The sequence below is a fragment of the Oncorhynchus tshawytscha genome, linkage group LG20, assembly GCF_018296145.1.
Source record: "Oncorhynchus tshawytscha isolate Ot180627B linkage group LG20, Otsh_v2.0, whole genome shotgun sequence".
In the NCBI taxonomy this organism is placed as follows: domain Eukaryota; kingdom Metazoa; phylum Chordata; class Actinopteri; order Salmoniformes; family Salmonidae; genus Oncorhynchus; species Oncorhynchus tshawytscha.
The window spans coordinates 27,895,765-27,915,780 of NC_056448.1; the positions used below are offsets into that span (position 1 = coordinate 27,895,765).

General features: G+C 46.4%; 1 protein-coding gene across 5 annotated transcripts in view; it reads right to left on the reverse strand.

Moving 5' to 3' along the window:
* LOC112220298 (ceramide transfer protein-like) overlaps positions 1 to 20,016 on the reverse strand; it is a 68,279-nt gene that overhangs the window by 16,089 nt on the left and 32,174 nt on the right. For all 5 annotated transcript variants that reach the window (XM_042302439.1, XM_042302442.1, XM_042302441.1 and 2 more), the window contains 6 exons: positions 10,827 to 10,934; positions 9,060 to 9,195; positions 7,947 to 8,030; positions 7,475 to 7,725; positions 7,006 to 7,092; positions 6,783 to 6,875 (listed from right to left, as the gene is read on the reverse strand). In XM_042302439.1, the coding sequence (XP_042158373.1) occupies positions 6,783 to 6,875; positions 7,006 to 7,092; positions 7,475 to 7,725; positions 7,947 to 8,030; positions 9,060 to 9,195; positions 10,827 to 10,934 (759 nt within the window). The remainder of the gene's footprint in view (positions 1 to 6,782; positions 6,876 to 7,005; positions 7,093 to 7,474; positions 7,726 to 7,946; positions 8,031 to 9,059; positions 9,196 to 10,826; positions 10,935 to 20,016) is intronic.

Here is a 20,016-nt window from a genome sequence, read left to right on the forward strand (position 1 = left end):
TCGACAGACAGACAGACACATCGACAGACAGACACACATCGACAGACAGACACACCGACAGACAGACACACCGACAGACAGACACACCGACAGACAGACACACACACACCGACAGACACACACACACCGACAGACACACACACACCGACAGACAGACAGACACACACACCGACAGACAGACAGACACACACACACCGACAGACACACACACACACCGACAGACAGACACACACACACACCGACAGACAGACACACGCACACACACACCGACAGACAGACACACACACCGACAGACACACACACACCGACAGACAGACACACACCGACAGACAGACAGACAGACACACACCGACAGACAGACACACACAGACAGACACACAGACAGACACACACACACCAACAGACAGACACACACACACCGACAGACAGACACACACACACCGACAGACAGACAGACACACACACACCGACAGACACACACACACACACCGACAGACAGACACACACACACCGACAGACAGACACACACACACACACCGACAGACAGACACACACACACACACACCGACAGACAGACACACACACACACCGACAGACAGACACACACCGACAGACAGACACACACACCGACAGACAGACAGACACACCGACAGACAGACACACACACACACCGACAGACAGACACACACACCGACAGACAGACACACACACCGACAGACAGACAGACACACACACACCGACAGACAGACACACACACACACCGACAGACAGACACACACCGACAGACAGACACACACCGACAGACAGACACACACCGACAGACAGACACACACCGACAGACAGACACACACAGACAGACAGACACATCGACAGACAGACAGACACATCGACAGACAGACACATCGACAGACAGACACATCGACAGACAGACACACCGACAGACAGACACACAGACAGACAGACACACCGACAGACACACACAGACAGACACAGACAGACAGACACACCGACAGACAGACACACCGACAGACAGACACACACACACACACCAACAGACAGACACACACACAACAGACAGACACACACACCGACAGACAGACACACACACACGAGACACACGAGACACACACACACGAGACACACACACACGAGACACACACCGACAGACACATACCGACAGACAGACACACACACACCGACAGACAGACACATACACACACACACACACACCGACAGACACACACACACACCAACAGACAGACAGATACACGAGACACACGAGACACACACACACGCGACACACACCGACAGACACACACCGACAGACACATACCGACAGACACATACCGACAGACACATACCCCGACACACACAGACAGACACGGACACACAGACAGACACACACCAACAGACAGAAAGACACAGACACACACACAACAAACACAGACAGACACACACACACACCGACAGACAGACACACACAGACAGACACACACACACACACACACACACACACACACACACAGACAGACACACACACACACACCGACAGACAGACAGACAGACAGACAGACACACACACTGACAGACACACACACCGACAGACACACACACCGACAGACACACACACCGACAGACACACACACACCGACAGACAGACAGACACACACACCGACAGACAGACAGACACACACACACACACACACAGACACACCGACAGACAGACACACACACACACACACCGACAGACACACACACACACCGACAGACACACACACACACACCGACAGACAGACACACACACACACACACCGACAGACAGACACACACACACACCGACAGACAGACAGACACACACACACCGACAGACAGACACACACACACACCGACAGACAGACACACACCGACAGACAGACACACACCGACAGACACACACACACACACACCGACAGACACACACACACACACACCGACAGACACACACACACACACCGACAGACAGACACACACACACACCGACAGACAGACACACACACACACACACACACCGACAGACAGACACACACACACACCGACAGACAGACACACACCGACAGACAGACACACACCGACAGACAGACACACACCGACAGACAGACACATCGACAGACAGACACACCGACAGACACACACACCGACAGACACACACACACAGACACCGACAGACACACACCGACAGACAGACACACACACACCAACAGACAGACACACACACCGACAGACAGATACACGAGACACACGCACACGCGACACACACACACGAGACACACACACGAGACACACACCGACAGACGCATACCGACAGACACATACCGACAGACACATACCGACAGACACATACCCCGACACACACAGACAGACACGGACACACAGACAGACACACACACCAACAGACAGAAAGACACAGACACACACACACAAACAAACAGACAGACACACACACCGACAGACACACACACACACCGACAGACAGACAGACACACACACACACACACACACACAGACAGACACACACACACACGACAGACAGACAGACAGACAGACAGACACACACACCGACAGACACACACACCGACAGACACACACACCAACAGACACACACACCGACAGACACACACACCGACAGACACACACACCGACAGACACACACACCGACAGACAGACAGACACACACACCGACAGCCAGACAGACACACACACACACACACACAGACACACCGACAGACAGACACACACACACACACACACACACACAGACAGACACACACACACACCGACAGACACACACACACACACACCGACAGACACACCGACACACACACACCGACAGACAGACACACACACACACCGGCAGACAGACACACCGACACACACACACCGACAGACAGACACACATCGACAGACAGACAGACACATCGACAGACAGACAGACTCATCGACAGACAGAGAGACAGACACACATCGACAGACAGACACACACACACCGACAGACAGACAGACAGGACACACACACCGACAGACAGACAGACACACACACACTGACAGACACACACACACACCGACAGACAGACACACACACACCGACAGACAGACACACACACACCGACAGACAGACACACACACACACCGACAGACAGACAGACACACACACCGACAGACAGACACACACCGACAGACAGACACATCGACAGACAGACACATCGACAGACACATCGACAGACAGACAGACAGACACATCGACAGACAGACAGACACACACCGACAGACAGACACACACCGACAGACAGACACATCGACAGACAGACAGACAGACACATCGACAGACAGACAGACAGACAGACAGACACACACACCGACAGACAGACACACACACCAGACAGACAGACAGACACACACACCGACAGACAGACACACACACACACACACAGACAGACAGACACACACACCGACAGACAGACACACACACACACACCAGACAGACAGACACACACACACACCGACAGACAGACACACACACCGACAGACAGACACACACCGACAGACAGACACACACCGACAGACAGACAGACACACACACCGACAGACAGACAGACACACCGACAGACAGACACACACAGACAGACAGACACACACACACACACAGACAGACAGACACACACACACACACACACAGACAGACACACACACCGACAGACAGACACACACACACACACCGACAGACAGACACACACACACACCGACAGACAGACAGACAGACACACACGACAGACAGACAGACACACAGACAGACACATCGACAGACAGACAGACACACACACCGACAGACAGACAGACACACACACACACACCAGACAGACAGACACACACACTCAGACAGACAGACACACACAGACAGACACACACCGACAGACAGACAGACACACACACCAGACAGACAGACACACACACACACCGACAGACAGACACACACACACACTCAGACAGACAGACACACACACACAGACAGACAGACACACACACACCGACAGACAGACACACACACACACACCGACAGACAGACAGACACACACACACACACCGACAGACAGACACACACACACACACCGACAGACAGACACACACACACCGACAGACAGACACACACCGACAGACAGACACACACCGACAGACAGACACACACGACAGACAGACACACACAGACAGACAGACACATCGACAGACAGACACATCGACAGACAGACACATCGACAGACAGACACACCCGACAGACAGACACACAACGACAGACAGACACACACAGACAGACAGACAGACAGACATACCGACAGACAGACACACCGACAGACAGACACACCGACAGACAGACACACCACCGACAGACAGACACACAGACACACCGACAGACAGACAGACACACCGACAGACAGACACACCGACAGACAGACACACCGACAGACAGACACACCGACAGACAGACACACCGACAGACAGACACACCGACAGACAGACACACCGACAGACAGACACACCGACAGACAGACACACAGACAGACACACACACACAGACACACAGACACACAGACAGACACACCGACAGACAGACACACAGACACACCGACAGACAGACACACAGACAGACACACCGACAGACAGACACATAGACAGACACACCGACAGACAGACACACAGACACACCGACAGACAGACACACAGACAGACACACCGACAGACAGACACACTGACAGACACACAGACAGACAGACACACAGACACACCGACAGACAGACACACAGACACACCGACAGACAGACACACAGACAGACACACAGACAGACAGACAGACACACCGACAGACAGACACACCGACAGACAGACACACCGACAGACAGACACACACCGACAGACAGACACACCGACAGACAGACACACACACACACCGACAGACAGACACACAGACAGACAGACACACAGACACACACACACACCGACAGACAGACACACCGACAGACAGACACACCGACAGACAGACACACAGACAGACAGACACACAGACACACCGACAGACAGACACACCGACAGACAGACACACAGACAGACACACCGACAGACAGACACACAGACAGACACACCGACAGACAGACACACAGACACACCGACAGACAGACACACAGACAGACAGACACACAGACAGACACACCGACAGACAGACACACCGACAGACAGACACACCGACAGACAGACACACCGACAGACAGACACACAGACACACCGACAGACAGATACACTGACAGACAGATACACAGACAGACAGACAGACAGACACACAGACACACCGACAGACAGACACACTGACAGACAGACACACAGACACACAGACAGACACACCGACAGACAGACACACAGACAGACAGACACACAGACAGACAGACAGACACACAGACACACCAGACAGACAGACAGACACACAGACAGACACACACACCGACAGACAGACACACCGACAGACAGACACACCGACAGACAGACACACCGACAGACAGACAGACACACCGACAGACAGACACACTCCGACAGACACACCGACAGACAGACACACACACACACCGACAGACAGACACACCGACAAACACACACACGACAGACAGACAGACACACACACACCGACAGACAGACAGACACACACACACCGACAGACAGACACACACACACACTCCGACAGACAGACACACACACAGACAGACACACACACACACACACCGACAGACAGACACACACAGACAGACAGACACACACCGACAGACAGACACACACAGACAGACAGACAGACAGACACACAGACACACACACCGACAGACAGACACACACCGACAAACACACACACCGACAGACAGACAGACACACACACACACCGACAGACAGACACACACACACACACGACAGACAGACACACACACACACTCCGACAGACACACACACACAGACAGACAGACACACACACACACACCGACAGACAGACACACACACGACAGACAGACACACACCGACAGACAGACACACACCGACAGACACACACACACGACAACACACACACCGACAGACAGACACATCGACAGACAGACATCGACAGACAGACACATCGACAGACAGACACACCGACAGACAGACACACCGACAGACAGACACACACCGACAGACAGACACACCGACAGACAGACACACACACACACCGACAGACAGACACACAGACAGACAGACACACAGACACACACACACACCGACAGACACACCGACAGACAGACACACCGACAGACAGACACACAGACAGACAGACACACAGACACACCGACAGACAGACACACAGACAGACACACCGACAGACAGACACACAGACAGACACACCGACAGACAGACACAGACACACCGACAGACAGACACACCGACAGACACACCGACAGACAGACACACCGACAGACAGACACACCGACAGACAGACACACCGACAGACAGACACACAGACACACCGACAGACAGACACACTGACAGACAGACACACAGACACACAGACAGACAGACACACAGACACACCGACAGACACACCGACAGACAGACACACATACGACAATTAGAGTAGAGAGAAAGAGTGAAACAAAGCAGCAAAGAAAAAGGGGGAGAGGACGAATGAAAGGGAGAGAATGATGGTGATCGGTAAAGTAAGGTGCTCAGGACTAAAAGAGGTGAATAACCTTGTCGGCAAATCTGTGTGATCCCATGGTGGAGTAGACATCTCCTGGGGGAACTGGACTGGACCTCTGTATCCTCCACTTCTCAGTGTGAGACTAGACACACACACGGGGCCAGGATCAAACATATGTACTCAATGTAATACGAAGATGTATCATTATTATTATAGAATGAGATGTATTCTACACCAATTGAGGCCGAGGGGTTTTGCCCTTGTTCTGGTACCTGTTCCTCTATCTTGTCTTGTCTGTCAAGAGCTGCTTCAACTGCATCAAAAAACTCATCCTCATTGATCAGGCTGTTAGGCCCCTCCTGGAGAGAGCGAGAGAGGAGATAGAGAGAGAGAGAGAGAGAGACAGAGAGAGAGACAGAGAGAGACAGAGAGACAGAGAGAGAGAGACAGAGAGAGACAGAGAGTGAGAGAGACAGAGAGACAGAGAGAGAGAGAGACAGAGAGAGAGAGAGAGAGAGAGAGAGAGAGACAGAGAGACAGAGAGAGACAGAGAGACAGAGAGAGAGACAGAGAGAGAGAGAGAGAGACAGAGAGAGAGAGAGAGACAGAGGAGGAAAATAATGGTTAAGAGAAGAGAGCAACATGGAATTGATTACCAGAGGATGAGACTGACAGATGTATTTTCACCTGCCTCAAAACAATCATAGAACTGACAAACCATACAGAAAACAGTCTTCTCACCTCGTAATCAGGGCCTCTGAAGTGAGACTTCTTCTTGAGCTCAGAGAGAGCAGACTTGTAGCCCTCCTCTATCCTCCTCCTCTTTTCCAGCTCCTTGTCCAGTCTCTTCTGCCAGCTGTCCTCTCTCTTCACCATCAGGTCCATGCAGTGGGACAGGGTGGCCAGGATCCCAGCTGTGGTGGCCTTGAACGTGATGGCTTCGCCCTTAAAATCTATCCCATTGATGTCCTTAGGGCTCAGACACTGGAATACTGAGCAGGAGAGGAATATTTGTTCAAATGGATGTTTGAAACATTGATTTAAGACAGAATGAGCCTGTTTAAAATGTTTCTCCAGTCCCAAATCTGTCCATTACATAAGAGAACAAGAACTACACTTGCTTTTTCAGACAGAATGCTAAAAAATAAAATGATCAAAGTTTGAACTAAGTGGAAACATAACTTTTCTTTAGAGGATATTCTGCTCTACTTACGCTTCTCCTTGCTGCCGTTGTTGTTGTGGATGAACTCTCCATCTGACCGAGTGTTGGGGAAATCATCCTCATCATCATCCACAACTTGAGAGAGGAGGAGCAACAGCGAAAGAGAAGTCAGCCATGGTCATACAGTACACTAGTTCCTACAAAGTCCCTGCAGAGCCACTAACAGAGCCAGAGTAGGGTAGTGCCCAGAGTTGCTTGTGCACCCAGCCATAGAGCATGGCAGGCAAACAGACTGAACTCTACTGTACTCAATGCCACAACAATGCCCTGGCCTCTTCTGCAGGAGAGAGGGATGGACGGAGGAAGCGAGAGAGATGAGAAGGGGGATAGAGGGAGGGACTTGATGGGTGACAAAGGAACTGTTTGATTGTCTGTGGTCATTGACAGCTGTCGCTTGGCACGGTGACAACGCACAAACTCTACCACGAGCAAATGTTCAGGCAGCCCAAAGATAAGAGCGATGGATGGAAAGAGGGAGAGAGAGCAAGAGAAAGAGAGAGGGGAGAGAGAGAGGGGGGTTTAGAGGAAGGTGGAGAGAGTGGGAAGGAGAGAGAGGGGGGGGTTTAGAAGGAAGGTGGAGAGAGAAGGGAAGAAGGAGAGAGCGGGAGGGGAGCGAGAGAAGGAAGGTGGAGAGAGAGCGGGAGGGGAGCGAGAGAGGGGGGGGTAGGGGGGGTAGAGGCAGAGAAAGTGGGAGGGAGAGAAGGGGAGCGAGAGAAGGACAGAGCGGGAGGGAGAGAGCGGGGGAGAGAAACAGAGCGAGAGAGAGAAGAGACTGGAAAACCTGCATCTCAATAAGGGGGCTGACAGAACACATTCCTCTAAAGATTCTGCAAATGTTTCGCCAAAGCCAAATATTTTCGTGATCCACACGTTTGGCATTTCTTATTTTTGTGGTATTCCATTGTTCTTTGAGTTAGGTAATATTTTGTGTCCAACAGTTTGTGGCAATAAGTAGGAACCCATTGGTTTTGGTCTCACAGATCAACTGCATGTGATTTTTCTTCCCACTAGACCTCCTAATACTAGACCTGGGTGGCTGTCTAGTCAGCACTGAAGACTTGATTGACAAATGCATCTGATTGATTGATCCATTGATGGTCTTACTTGTGTCTCTCTGCAGCTCGTCCTTGGAGACGGCATCGGCACAGCCGTCAAAGTATTTCTGCAACGTGTCGACCTGTCTGCACAGGATGTCTCTGAACGTCTCCATCTCTGCCAGCTTCTCCCTCAGGCTGTGGCCCTTCAGAACCAAACGGGAACGCATGGTCAGCAAACACCCTGGGCTCTATTTGAACGAACTTAACGCAATGGTAGGTCTGGGGCTGTGTCAGAAATATTTGTGAATTATGAGCGCAATAGCTGGCCGTAGCATGAAAGGGACAGGTTTCGATGTATAGTTGTGACGAGGGCTTGGCCACTCAATGACCAATCGACATGTTTCATGGCTTAATACACGTTTCGTCTTAAGTTCTGTATTGACTGTCTTTGCGATGTCATCAACTCCAATTCGGATGAGGGCACAGAATATTCTCTTCCTAGTCCATTGTGGATTGATACAGTTGATTAAATAACATAGGCTGGCAATGAGTAATAGCAACAAACAGTCAAAAAGAATCCAGTGTTTGCTCAATATAGTGTTGTGTTGACACTAGACAACGTTGTAATTGGCGTCAATGAGTATAGGGCTTTACGCATCGCACTCCTCAGATAAAACATACATTGCTCCTGTAAATCGTATTGTATGTGAGACACGTCCTAAACAAGCAAGATATTGCCTAGGCCTACCGTTAATATGGCATTATAGGACTGAATTATTTTAAAATGTTTGGAGGACTTTGGTAACTGAACAAGAGGCGCTCTTGGGAAATGGACACAGGTCGAGTGGAGTAGCCTCTGCACTGCAGGTAGGCCTGTGTGAATTGTGAGTAATGGAAAAGCCTCAGGAGTAGAACATTTAGAAACCTTTCATGGACAGGCTCCTTGGCTAATGCACGGCCAGGATAAGACACCAGACTCATTGCGGTTGAACCAGATTTCATTTTAGTAGGGTAAGGGTAGCCTGTAAGGGCTTGTTTTTGAATCAAACAAAACAGAAAACAAGCAATAACTAAACATTTTCTAAATGTCACCAAATCACATCATCTCTCGTCCCCTGATGGGCATATTGCCTACATGGAGGGGTTTACACACATCCAAAATAATAACGGGAGCTGGCGAAAATAAAGTATAATAGCCTTCATAAATAAAAAGGGGATACTCCCAAGCTTGATATTTTAATAAAGCTTTGGTGATTAAGATTTATTTCAAGGCGGTCTTACGAGCCAAACTCTTCATAAGAGTCTTGACTACTTGGCGAATGCATTGGAAGGGACAAATCAATAAATATCTGGCCTTCATTGAGGAGAGGGGAGGCTATGCTTTATTTTTAATCAAATGAAATGGGGAAAAACATAACTTTTTTATGTTTCTATATACACAAGGTTTACAGGCACAAAAAGCACATATCTTTTTCCATGTGTATTTGGGCACAGTGCTTCACGGCTGGACAGACTGCAGCTGGACAGACTGTGAAAATCCATGCCTCGTTACCGCAAAGACCAGCTTTTGGATCGTCTTAAATATCCCCGCCAGCGCTGCCTGAAATTGGCACTTTGGCGCACATTTCTAAGGACACACCTCAGATATTGCCCCCACTCCCACCTCAACGCAAGCGAGCTCATATACAGTAAGACAGGTAAATAACCAATCCTGGCACAACAGAAAAGCACCAGCTTTATCAGGTCAGAAAAACGAGCGGGCGTTTGATAATTGCACTGGCTTAATGTCAGCTGAAAGTAGAGCCTTCTGTGTGTGTGTTAAGTCAAGACTCACCTTGAAGGAGGAGGTGGATGTGGTGGAGTAGCCGCTGGTAGCAGACGTGAGAGACACCATAGAGCCATGTCTTCTCAGACTGGACTCTGAACCGTACCCAGACTCAGCCTAGACACATGGCGCGAGAGAAAGACATTAACAGATATGAAAGTATATATCGAAAACAGATATCATTAACTTTACACAACAACACATCAGCAAAATATCAAGTCTATTAAGGGGTGACATACAATCACCACATCACGTCAATATATCTACCACCAAATGCTACAGATCAACTTGCTATCACACAGTCAGTATATTCAGTTACTAAACCTCAACTAGTAAACCTACTGATCAACAAGCACCTTCACCTCTACTAGTCACACTAGGACAGAGTATGAGGTTAATGCAAATACTCTCCATCCCTACTTATTTTCTCTCTGTCACAGAGTTATTTCTATGACCCTGAAAGTACAGTAACCATAGAAATAGAATGAAAAGGAAGAGCGTCTCCATTCAAGTCAATGATGGCATAATGCATGGACTTGCAGTCATTTTGAATGTACCCAGGCCAGGAAGCAAAAGCAGGAAGTGTAGCCTTCAACCTGTGCTGTGATTTGTTGATTCAACTCAACTAACATTACACAAATACATTGCATAGGCTTTTATCACAACCATAATTGTCACATCCGGTCAGTGATGAGTTGCGTAGCACAACATCTGGCAAAATATAGTCGCAGCCACTATTTTTTACAACTTCTCTGGCAAGACATTTAACTTGTTTTGTATAGTCTGTTTGTAACTCTACTCACTACATGTAGCTGTATAGTCTGTTTGTAACTCTACTCACTACTTGTAGCTTTATAGTCTGTTTGTAACTCTACTCACTACTTGTAGCTTTATAGTCTGTTTGTAACTCTACTCACTACTTGTAGCTTTATAGTCTGTTTGTAACTCTACTCACTACTTGTAGCTGTATAGTCTGTTTGTAACTCTACTCACTACTTGTAGCTGTAGTCTGTTTGTAACTCTACTCACTACTTGTAGCTTTATAGTCTGTCTGTAACTCTACTCACTACTTGTAGCTGTATAGTCTGTTTGTAACTCTACTCACTACTTGTAGCTGTATAGTCTGTTTGTAACTCTACTCACTACTTGTAGCTGTATAGTCTGTTTGTAACTCTACTCACTACTTGTAGCTGTATAGTCTGTTTGTAACTCTACTCACTACTTGTAGCTGTATAGTCTGTTTGTAACTCTACTCACTACTTGTAGCTGTATAGTCTGTTTGTAACTCTACTCACTACTTGTAGCTGTAGTCTGTTTGTAACTCTACTCACTACTTGTAGCTGTATAGTCTGTCTGTAACTCTACTCACTACTTGTAGCTGTATAGTCTGTTTGTAACTCTACTCACTACTTGTAGCTGTATAGTCTGTTTATAACTCTACTCACAGCTTTATAGTCTGTTTGTAACTCTACTCACTACTTGTAGCTGTATAGTCTGTTTGTAACTCTACTCACTACTTGTAGCTTTATAGTCTGTCTGTAACTCTACTCACTACTTGTAGCTGTATAGTCTGTTTGTAACTCTACTCACTACTTGTAGCTGTATAGTCTGTTTGTAACTCTACTCACTACTTGTAGCTTTATAGTCTGTTTGTAACTCTACTCACTACTTGTAGCTGTATAGTCTGTTTGTAACTCTACTCACTACTTGTAGCTTTATAGTCTGTTTGTAACTCTACTCACTACTTGTAGCTTTATAGTCTGTTTGTAACTCTACTCACTACTTGTAGCTTTATAGTCTGTTTGTAACTCTACTCACTACTTGTAGCTGTATAGTCTGTTTGTAACTCTACTCACTACTTGTAGCTTTATAGTCTGTTTGTAACTCTACTCACTACTTGTAGCTTTATAGTCTGTTTGTAACTCTACTCACTACTTGTAGCTGTATAGTCTGTTTGTAACTCTACTCACTACTTGTAGCTGTATAGTCTGTTTGTAACTCTACTCACTACTTGCAGCTTTATAGTCTGTTTGTAACTCTACTCACTACTTGCAGCTTTATAGTCTGTTTGTAACTCTACTCACTACTTGTAGCTTTATAGTCTGTTTGTAACTCTACTCACTACTTGTAGCTTTATAGTCTGTTTGTAACTCTACTCACTACTTGTAGCTGTATAGTCTGTTTGTAACTCTACTCACTACTTGCAGCTTTATAGTCTGTTTGTAACTCTACTCACTACTTGTAGCTGTATAGTCTGTTTGTAACTCTACTCACTACTTGCAGCTTTATAGTCTGTTTGTAACTCTACTCACTACTTGTAGCTTTATAGTCTGTTTGTAACTCTACTCACTACTTGTAGCTTTATAGTCTGTCTGTAACTCTACTCACTACTTGTAGCTTTATAGTCTGTTTGTAACTCTACTCACTACTTGTAGCTTTATAGTCTGTTTGTAACTCTACTCACTACTTGTAGCTGTATAGTCTGTTTGTAACTCTACTCACTACTTGCAGCTTTATAGTCTGTTTGTAACTCTACTCACTACTTGCAGCTTTATAGTCTAGTCTGTTTGTTTGTGTTGTTGGTCTTGGCTAGCTTAATGATCCAGTTGGTTGCTAGCTAGCAGTCAATCAAGTGGCTGCTAGCACAGTCATGAAAAGTGGCATGAGGGAAGCACTACAATATGTTTTTCTAAGTAGTGAGAACACTAGGGAGCAGGCATTGTTGAAGTCATCTTTAGACAGTTATTTTCTCAAATGTAGCTTTGTAATCGACAAAAACAAGCCGAGAAGAAAATAGTTTTTGAAAAGGGTCACGTTTTTGCTGTGAGCCAAATGTGGTAACCTAGTAACACACAATGTCAGAATGCGGTCTAGGTGCTGTGGTCCCCCTATCTTATCACAACTGAGCAAGTTTTCCATCATGGTTCCCAATTTTGAGCCCAACCTCACCAACTTTGGGTCGGGCTGAGCTTTGTTGGGGAAGGAGAGTACGTGGCTGAAAACCTACTGCTCCAATCTCAGTGGATCACTGCTGTAGATGTCTACTCCTACATAGCCCTTCCAAATCAGCAAAAATAGGAAATATGCTTTTCTCACCCAACCCCCTACGCCAGTTTCTTGAATGCCACAACTTAAATGCACATGAGCAAATATGGAGTGACTGGGAAGTGAAGTCCCGATTCAACTTGTATGAAAAGACTATAATGGTCAGGTTCTGGAAAAGAAGAGTTTCTGACCATGACATAGAGCTGCATCTGTAACACTGCCGTACTCTCCTTCAGCCTGCCATGAAAACAAAAAAGCAATTTGATATGATGCAAAACAACTTGTCTTACTCTGTATCTCATAAACAGAGAGTAATTCATTTTAAGTCAGGGACTATACCAGGCAGCCATTGCTAGTGTACCCATGAGTTTACCAGTCAAATTTCCAGAGTTAGCACTTCCCAGCACCTTCTATTATTTCCATTTCTATGGCAGCAATGTAGTGTGACCATGGCAACAGGGATCATGACAACCACAGAGCGCTGTCACAGCATGACTTCCTGTAAAAAAGTGAGGATGGATGGAAGCCCTCTGGCCTCTCCCTTTACAGCTCTCTGACTTACATTACCCATAAACTTTAAATAGAGGGGAAGGAGGAAGAGAGAAAAGGAGGGAGGAAAAGGGAGAGAGATTGGGAGGGAGAGACTGGTGGGAAAAGAGGGAAGCTCTCTCTGGAGGTTACATTATTTGACACGGTGATTCACCCTGTGTGAAATAGCACTCAGGAAATATGACAGATACTCTGTGGGGCCTAGTATTACAGGAGTTAAGGGTTCATGTGGAAGAGAGCATGTAGCATAGTTAGGTATTTTCAATGAAGATGAAAACATGTGCTTCTATTCCTCACAACCAGAGGGCAGCCTATTCACATGGCTGCTGCCTGGCCCTGCATCCACCAGCCAGAGGTTACTATCTTTCAATGGCCGGGAGTAACCCTTTCCCTGCCTCCACCGGGGCTTTCATCACTACTGTCGCCCTCAGCCAATCTGCTGCTCTCATTCTGACCATGATTGTTCAATACGGCCACTATCCACCAATCACAGAGCTGCTATTGAACATAAAGCAGTTTCTTATCTGGTTGGTTGATAAAAGACAAAAATCAACCCACAGGATCAAAGCAGTGGTGTGTTTGTTATCATTCTACACAGACAAACAGGGAGAGGGGAGAAATGGAGGATAGAATGGAGCTGGATTAGATAGCGGCCATTATTCGGGTTCATGATCAATTCTGCAATTTTGTGTTTTATTGTGCAACATCCGCACTGAGCTAAAGCTGCCACTTTCAAGGAGCGGAACACTAATCCGGATGCTTATAAGAAATCCTGCAACGCCCTCCGACGAACCATCCAACAGGCAAATCATCAACACAGGACTAAAGCTCAAATCCTACTACACTGGTTTTGACACTCGTCCAATGAGGCAGGGCTTGCAAACTATCGTGGATTACAAAGGGAAAGCCAGCCGCGAGCTTCCCAGTGACACGAGCCTACCAGACCAAGCTAAATGCCTTCTATGCTCGCTTCGAGGCAAGCAAAACTGAACCACGCTCTAATCTGGAAATGTATGGCTTGTTAGCAAATGTCATTGCCATTGAGCTAGTTATCCTAGTAGCAGTAAACAGCAGCACGTGATATGAGCGATGGCAAGAGATGTGAAGAGAAGTGAAAGGGAGCAGATTTACAGCCTTGCTCTATCCAATCATAGCAGTAGGATCAAGTTACAACCTGCCCATTTCTTGACAGATAGCTGAACTAGTCAATTGAGTTGTTACACATTTCATCCTAGAAGCTGAGTTGTTTAGAGATGAGTCCTGACAGCTAAAGAACTAAACAGCAGTGCCTATATGATGTCCTTCCATACAGGTGTGACGTGCTGGAGTGATGCTTCTATGCAAACGTTGTTGATCAGTAGATTTATATAAGTCCCAAATGGAAGGTCAACAGATTGTCATCTATAGCACCATAAACTCCACTGATCAGCCAAAACAGTAACTCAATGCATGCACACTCCTATTGAATATGCATTCACCTTGTGAGTAGGCCTATGCCATCAAAATGTATCCAGTTTATCAAGAGATTTACCATTCAAATAAAATCATTACCATTATGTTGTTATTTAGTCAAATGTATTGTTTGATTTTAAAATGGATGCATACACGGCTGTCTCTGGGAAATGTTGTAATCAAAACAAAAATATCATATCATATCGTTCTCTAGTGGCTACTCTGCCATCAAGGACACATTCAATAATACCATGTGCTGCAGTGTTGGTGTCTGGCTCTTTAGCCTCAGACACACCAGATACAAACACAATATTCACTATTTAAATATGTTAATTACATGCTCATAGGTCCACTATTTGTTCTGCTGTGTTCAGAGTGCCTTTTTTTCACCTTCACACCACCTGCAACCTCACACACCATGACCACTGCATAAGCAAATCCCTCCCTAGGAGATGGGCTCAGAAAGTCACTGAGGAATCCCTGCTCTGTCTGGAATTAGGTCCTCCCACTCCTACTGCCTCATATCTTATCTTGCCTCTCCTCCTCTCTATCCTGCTCTCTATTCTGATCTATCCACAACGCTCTCCCTCCTCCTCTCTCATGCCCTTCTCTCTCCCTCTCTTTCAAATCTGTGACCTACTTGATAAGGACTTCTTACTTTCATTTGATCTATTCATTCTCTCTGATGAGTAATAGGACATAGTTCCAGAAGGATCAGGGCATCTGTGGAAAAGATTAGAAGCTGGATCAGCGATGCAGAGTCCTGTACAACACATTACTCTGTGTGTGTGTGTGTGTGTGTTGTGTTAACTCGAAATGACAATGTTCCAGTTTAACAATGTTTACTAAAATGTATTAGCACACTACATGGCTGCCATTTAACTCAGGCCAGGTCCATCAACAACGAGACCCCTACGCAGGCGCACTAATAACAGAGTGAAAGCCCCGTAACAACAGAAATATAGGGACTCTTAAAACATGAACTTAACAATCTCCCACTTTTCTTTAAAGACAGATAAAACATCAACAACATAATTAACTTTCCGTTACTGAGAGCCTGTAGGAGCACAAGACCGGGTGCTCCTTTTTTAGTCAGACAGTCAGCATGCTGTCCCTTTGTGGTCGACCACAGAATCCGCTGGATTCTCTGGGCTTGAATACGTTTCTTGATGCTGCTAATCCCAAGACGAAGTCTTTTCTCTGTGACAGACTTGGTTGACTTCACAGCATCAACTAATGAGTAGTTGTCAGTGACACAAACTACAGGTAGAATGCGCCGTTTTGTCTCACCAGTGGTAAGCTCTGAGAACAGAGTTGCAAGAAAGATAGCATTGTCAATTCCATCCGCAAGAGCAAGTGTTTCTCCAGCCAGTGTGCTTCGGACAACCCTTCTGATCCTTTTTGACTGCCAACAGATAGGTGAGAATCTTCCTCCGTCCCCCATTAACACGATTAGACGTCCACCTTGTGTGCCTCCATCTGTAAGGTTCCCTAGGGAAGCATCACTGAAGACAACTAGTTTCAGAGAGGCATCTTTTCCAACATGCTGAAACTTTAGTCACTTGTTGTGATTTCAGTTTACGAACAACTTTGTTTGCCTCATGAATGGTTTGTACATCGGCATGTTCTGTTGGATGCCAAGTTGAAGCCATCAAACATTACATCAGGTCTACTCTGTCTAGCAACCCATAGAATTTGACCCATCTTTGACCTCAATTCATCAGCTTCAACTCCACAGAGAGGGGAATTCCTTTGTATGGCTCTTGAATTATGCATGTGGATAGGTTGAAGATTATTGATATAGTTCTCCTGTTAAATCAGTATTTTTCCATCAACTGTAATCATTTGTGTTATGTTGGCATAGAGTTTATCGTGCTCCTCATGGCTGACCTGGAAAACAGCTTTGAGGTGTGAAATCACAGTTGTAGAAAAGGCCTGTGAGCCACCCCAGATGAAGTCATCAACATGACAGGCAAGTACTCCAGTCACATTGCAGTCTTGATCAAGCCAATAGAAGATCTGTACTCAGCATTGCTGCCTTGACTTTTTTTGTACCAGTAGAGTGATGCATCTGCCAGGCCACACACACACTTTAGTTTCCACAGTGTTCCTTCGATCTTACCTTCAGGCGTAGGTCAGATGTGAATGTCCCTTGACATCTCTGTTCCCTGCAAACATGCAGATTTGATATTTATGGAATGAAGTTTCCATTTTTTCTGGCAGATCACTGTCAGCAGCAATCTGAGTGACTCTGAGGTGCATGTCAGTGAGTCTTTTGGGAGTTCTTCAGCAGCCAGCTCCTCAAAACCTCTAGCCACTAGACGTGCTTCTGGCACTCTTCCAGTTAAGGACTCTTTAAGGGTTCACACCCACCTTGTTGAGACACATTTTTGTCCAATGTCTGACTTCCTCAAACACTCCATTTTCCTCCAATTACTGAGCTCATCTGGCTTAGCTGAGTCAAATGACACGTCCTTTGTTTCAAGTACATCATTTTGAATGTCATTCTGTTTTTCTTGATTTTCCATTGGTTCAATTCTGAGATTATATACAAGTGACAGGTCAGCTGACCCTGTTGTACCAGAAAGTGTAGCTGGTTCAGAGTACTGCAAGTTGTACCAGTTCTGGTGTTTTCCTTTGGCTTTTCCTGCTCGACTGTTGCTGTATGTGGAATACCACTTTCTCTGTCCATGTATTTAACAGTTTGTCCAGTTTTCAGATTGTTGTTCCAATGTTGTCTATGAAAAGCCAACTGACATTTACTCCTGAGGTGCTGACCTGCTGCACCCTCGACAACCACTGTGATTATTATTATTTGACACTGCTGGTCATCTATGAACATTTGAACATCTTGGCCATGTTCTGTTATAATCTCCACCCGGCACAGCCAGAAGAGGACTGGCCACCCATCATAGCCTGGTTCCTCTCTAGGTTTTTGCCTTTCTAGGGAGTTTTTCCTAGCCACCGTGCTTCTACACCTGCATTGCTTGCTGTTTTGGGTTTTAGGCTGGGTTTCTGTACAGCACTTTGAGATATCAGCTGATGTACGAAGGGCTTTATAAATAAATTTGATTTGATTGATTAACATGTGGCTCTTATTCAATGTTTTCCTCATTTGTTTTTCCCGTGTTTCAGTGTCCATATCATTGGATGCGACACCTGGTAGGTTTGTGTCTGTTAATTTGTCTTTTTTTGTCATTATAATTAAGAGGTTGATTCTCAGCAACAGCCCCTCCATCTTGTTGATCATTTACTTTCCGCAATCTTGAGTGATGCACCTTGACAATGGTGCCTCCGTGCCTCAAATATCACCACACCATCTTGGCCAATGACTTCTCCCAGTCCTTTCCACTCATGACAGTCAACTCGTTTGTAGTACACTTTGTTACCAGTCTCGTATTTCTCATCGGTGGGTCGAAGCTGGTTACGCAGAGCCCTGCAAATTCTCTGAACACTCTGCTTCAGTGAAGGTTTTCTCGCTGCATAAAGTGCTGAAAGGTGCTGTCCCACCCATTCAATCACACTGGTCCCTTCTAGTGCTGGTGGTTTGTCAACCTGTACAGAGGGAAGATTAGGGTTCTGCCCGAACACTAGTTGGTATGGGCTGTAGCCATGAACATTGTGCATAGAGTATTATGCCATCAAAGCCCAATCTAGGGCTGTTTTCTAGTCACATCTATTGTCTTGCTTCACTTTCAGCATCTCCTGTGAGTGTTTGATTATGTCTCTCCAGAAGTCCATTCCTCCATGGACTGTATGCAGAAGTTGTCTTTACTTCCATGTTGAATTTCTCTGCCATTTCTCTTTTTTCATTATTATTGAATTCTCCTCCATTGTCACTACAAATTCTGGGGCGGGACATGCACACTTATCCAGGAATGAATGAAGTGCTTGATGATTTCACTGGGTTTCTTTGTATTCACAATGCTTCCAGCACTAAAGTGTGTGAAGTGGTTGACTATGTGAAGGTACCATACACTTGGTCCTAGCTCATATAGATCTACAGCCAATGTTTCATTGTACTTGGAAGCCAGTGGCAAACCAACAGCTGGTCTGGGATTAAGTTTGCTGTATTTCTGACATGTCTCACAACTGTTAACTATCTGCTGTAGAATGGAAATACTCTCATCATTATTCCCAGAACTGCTGAGTC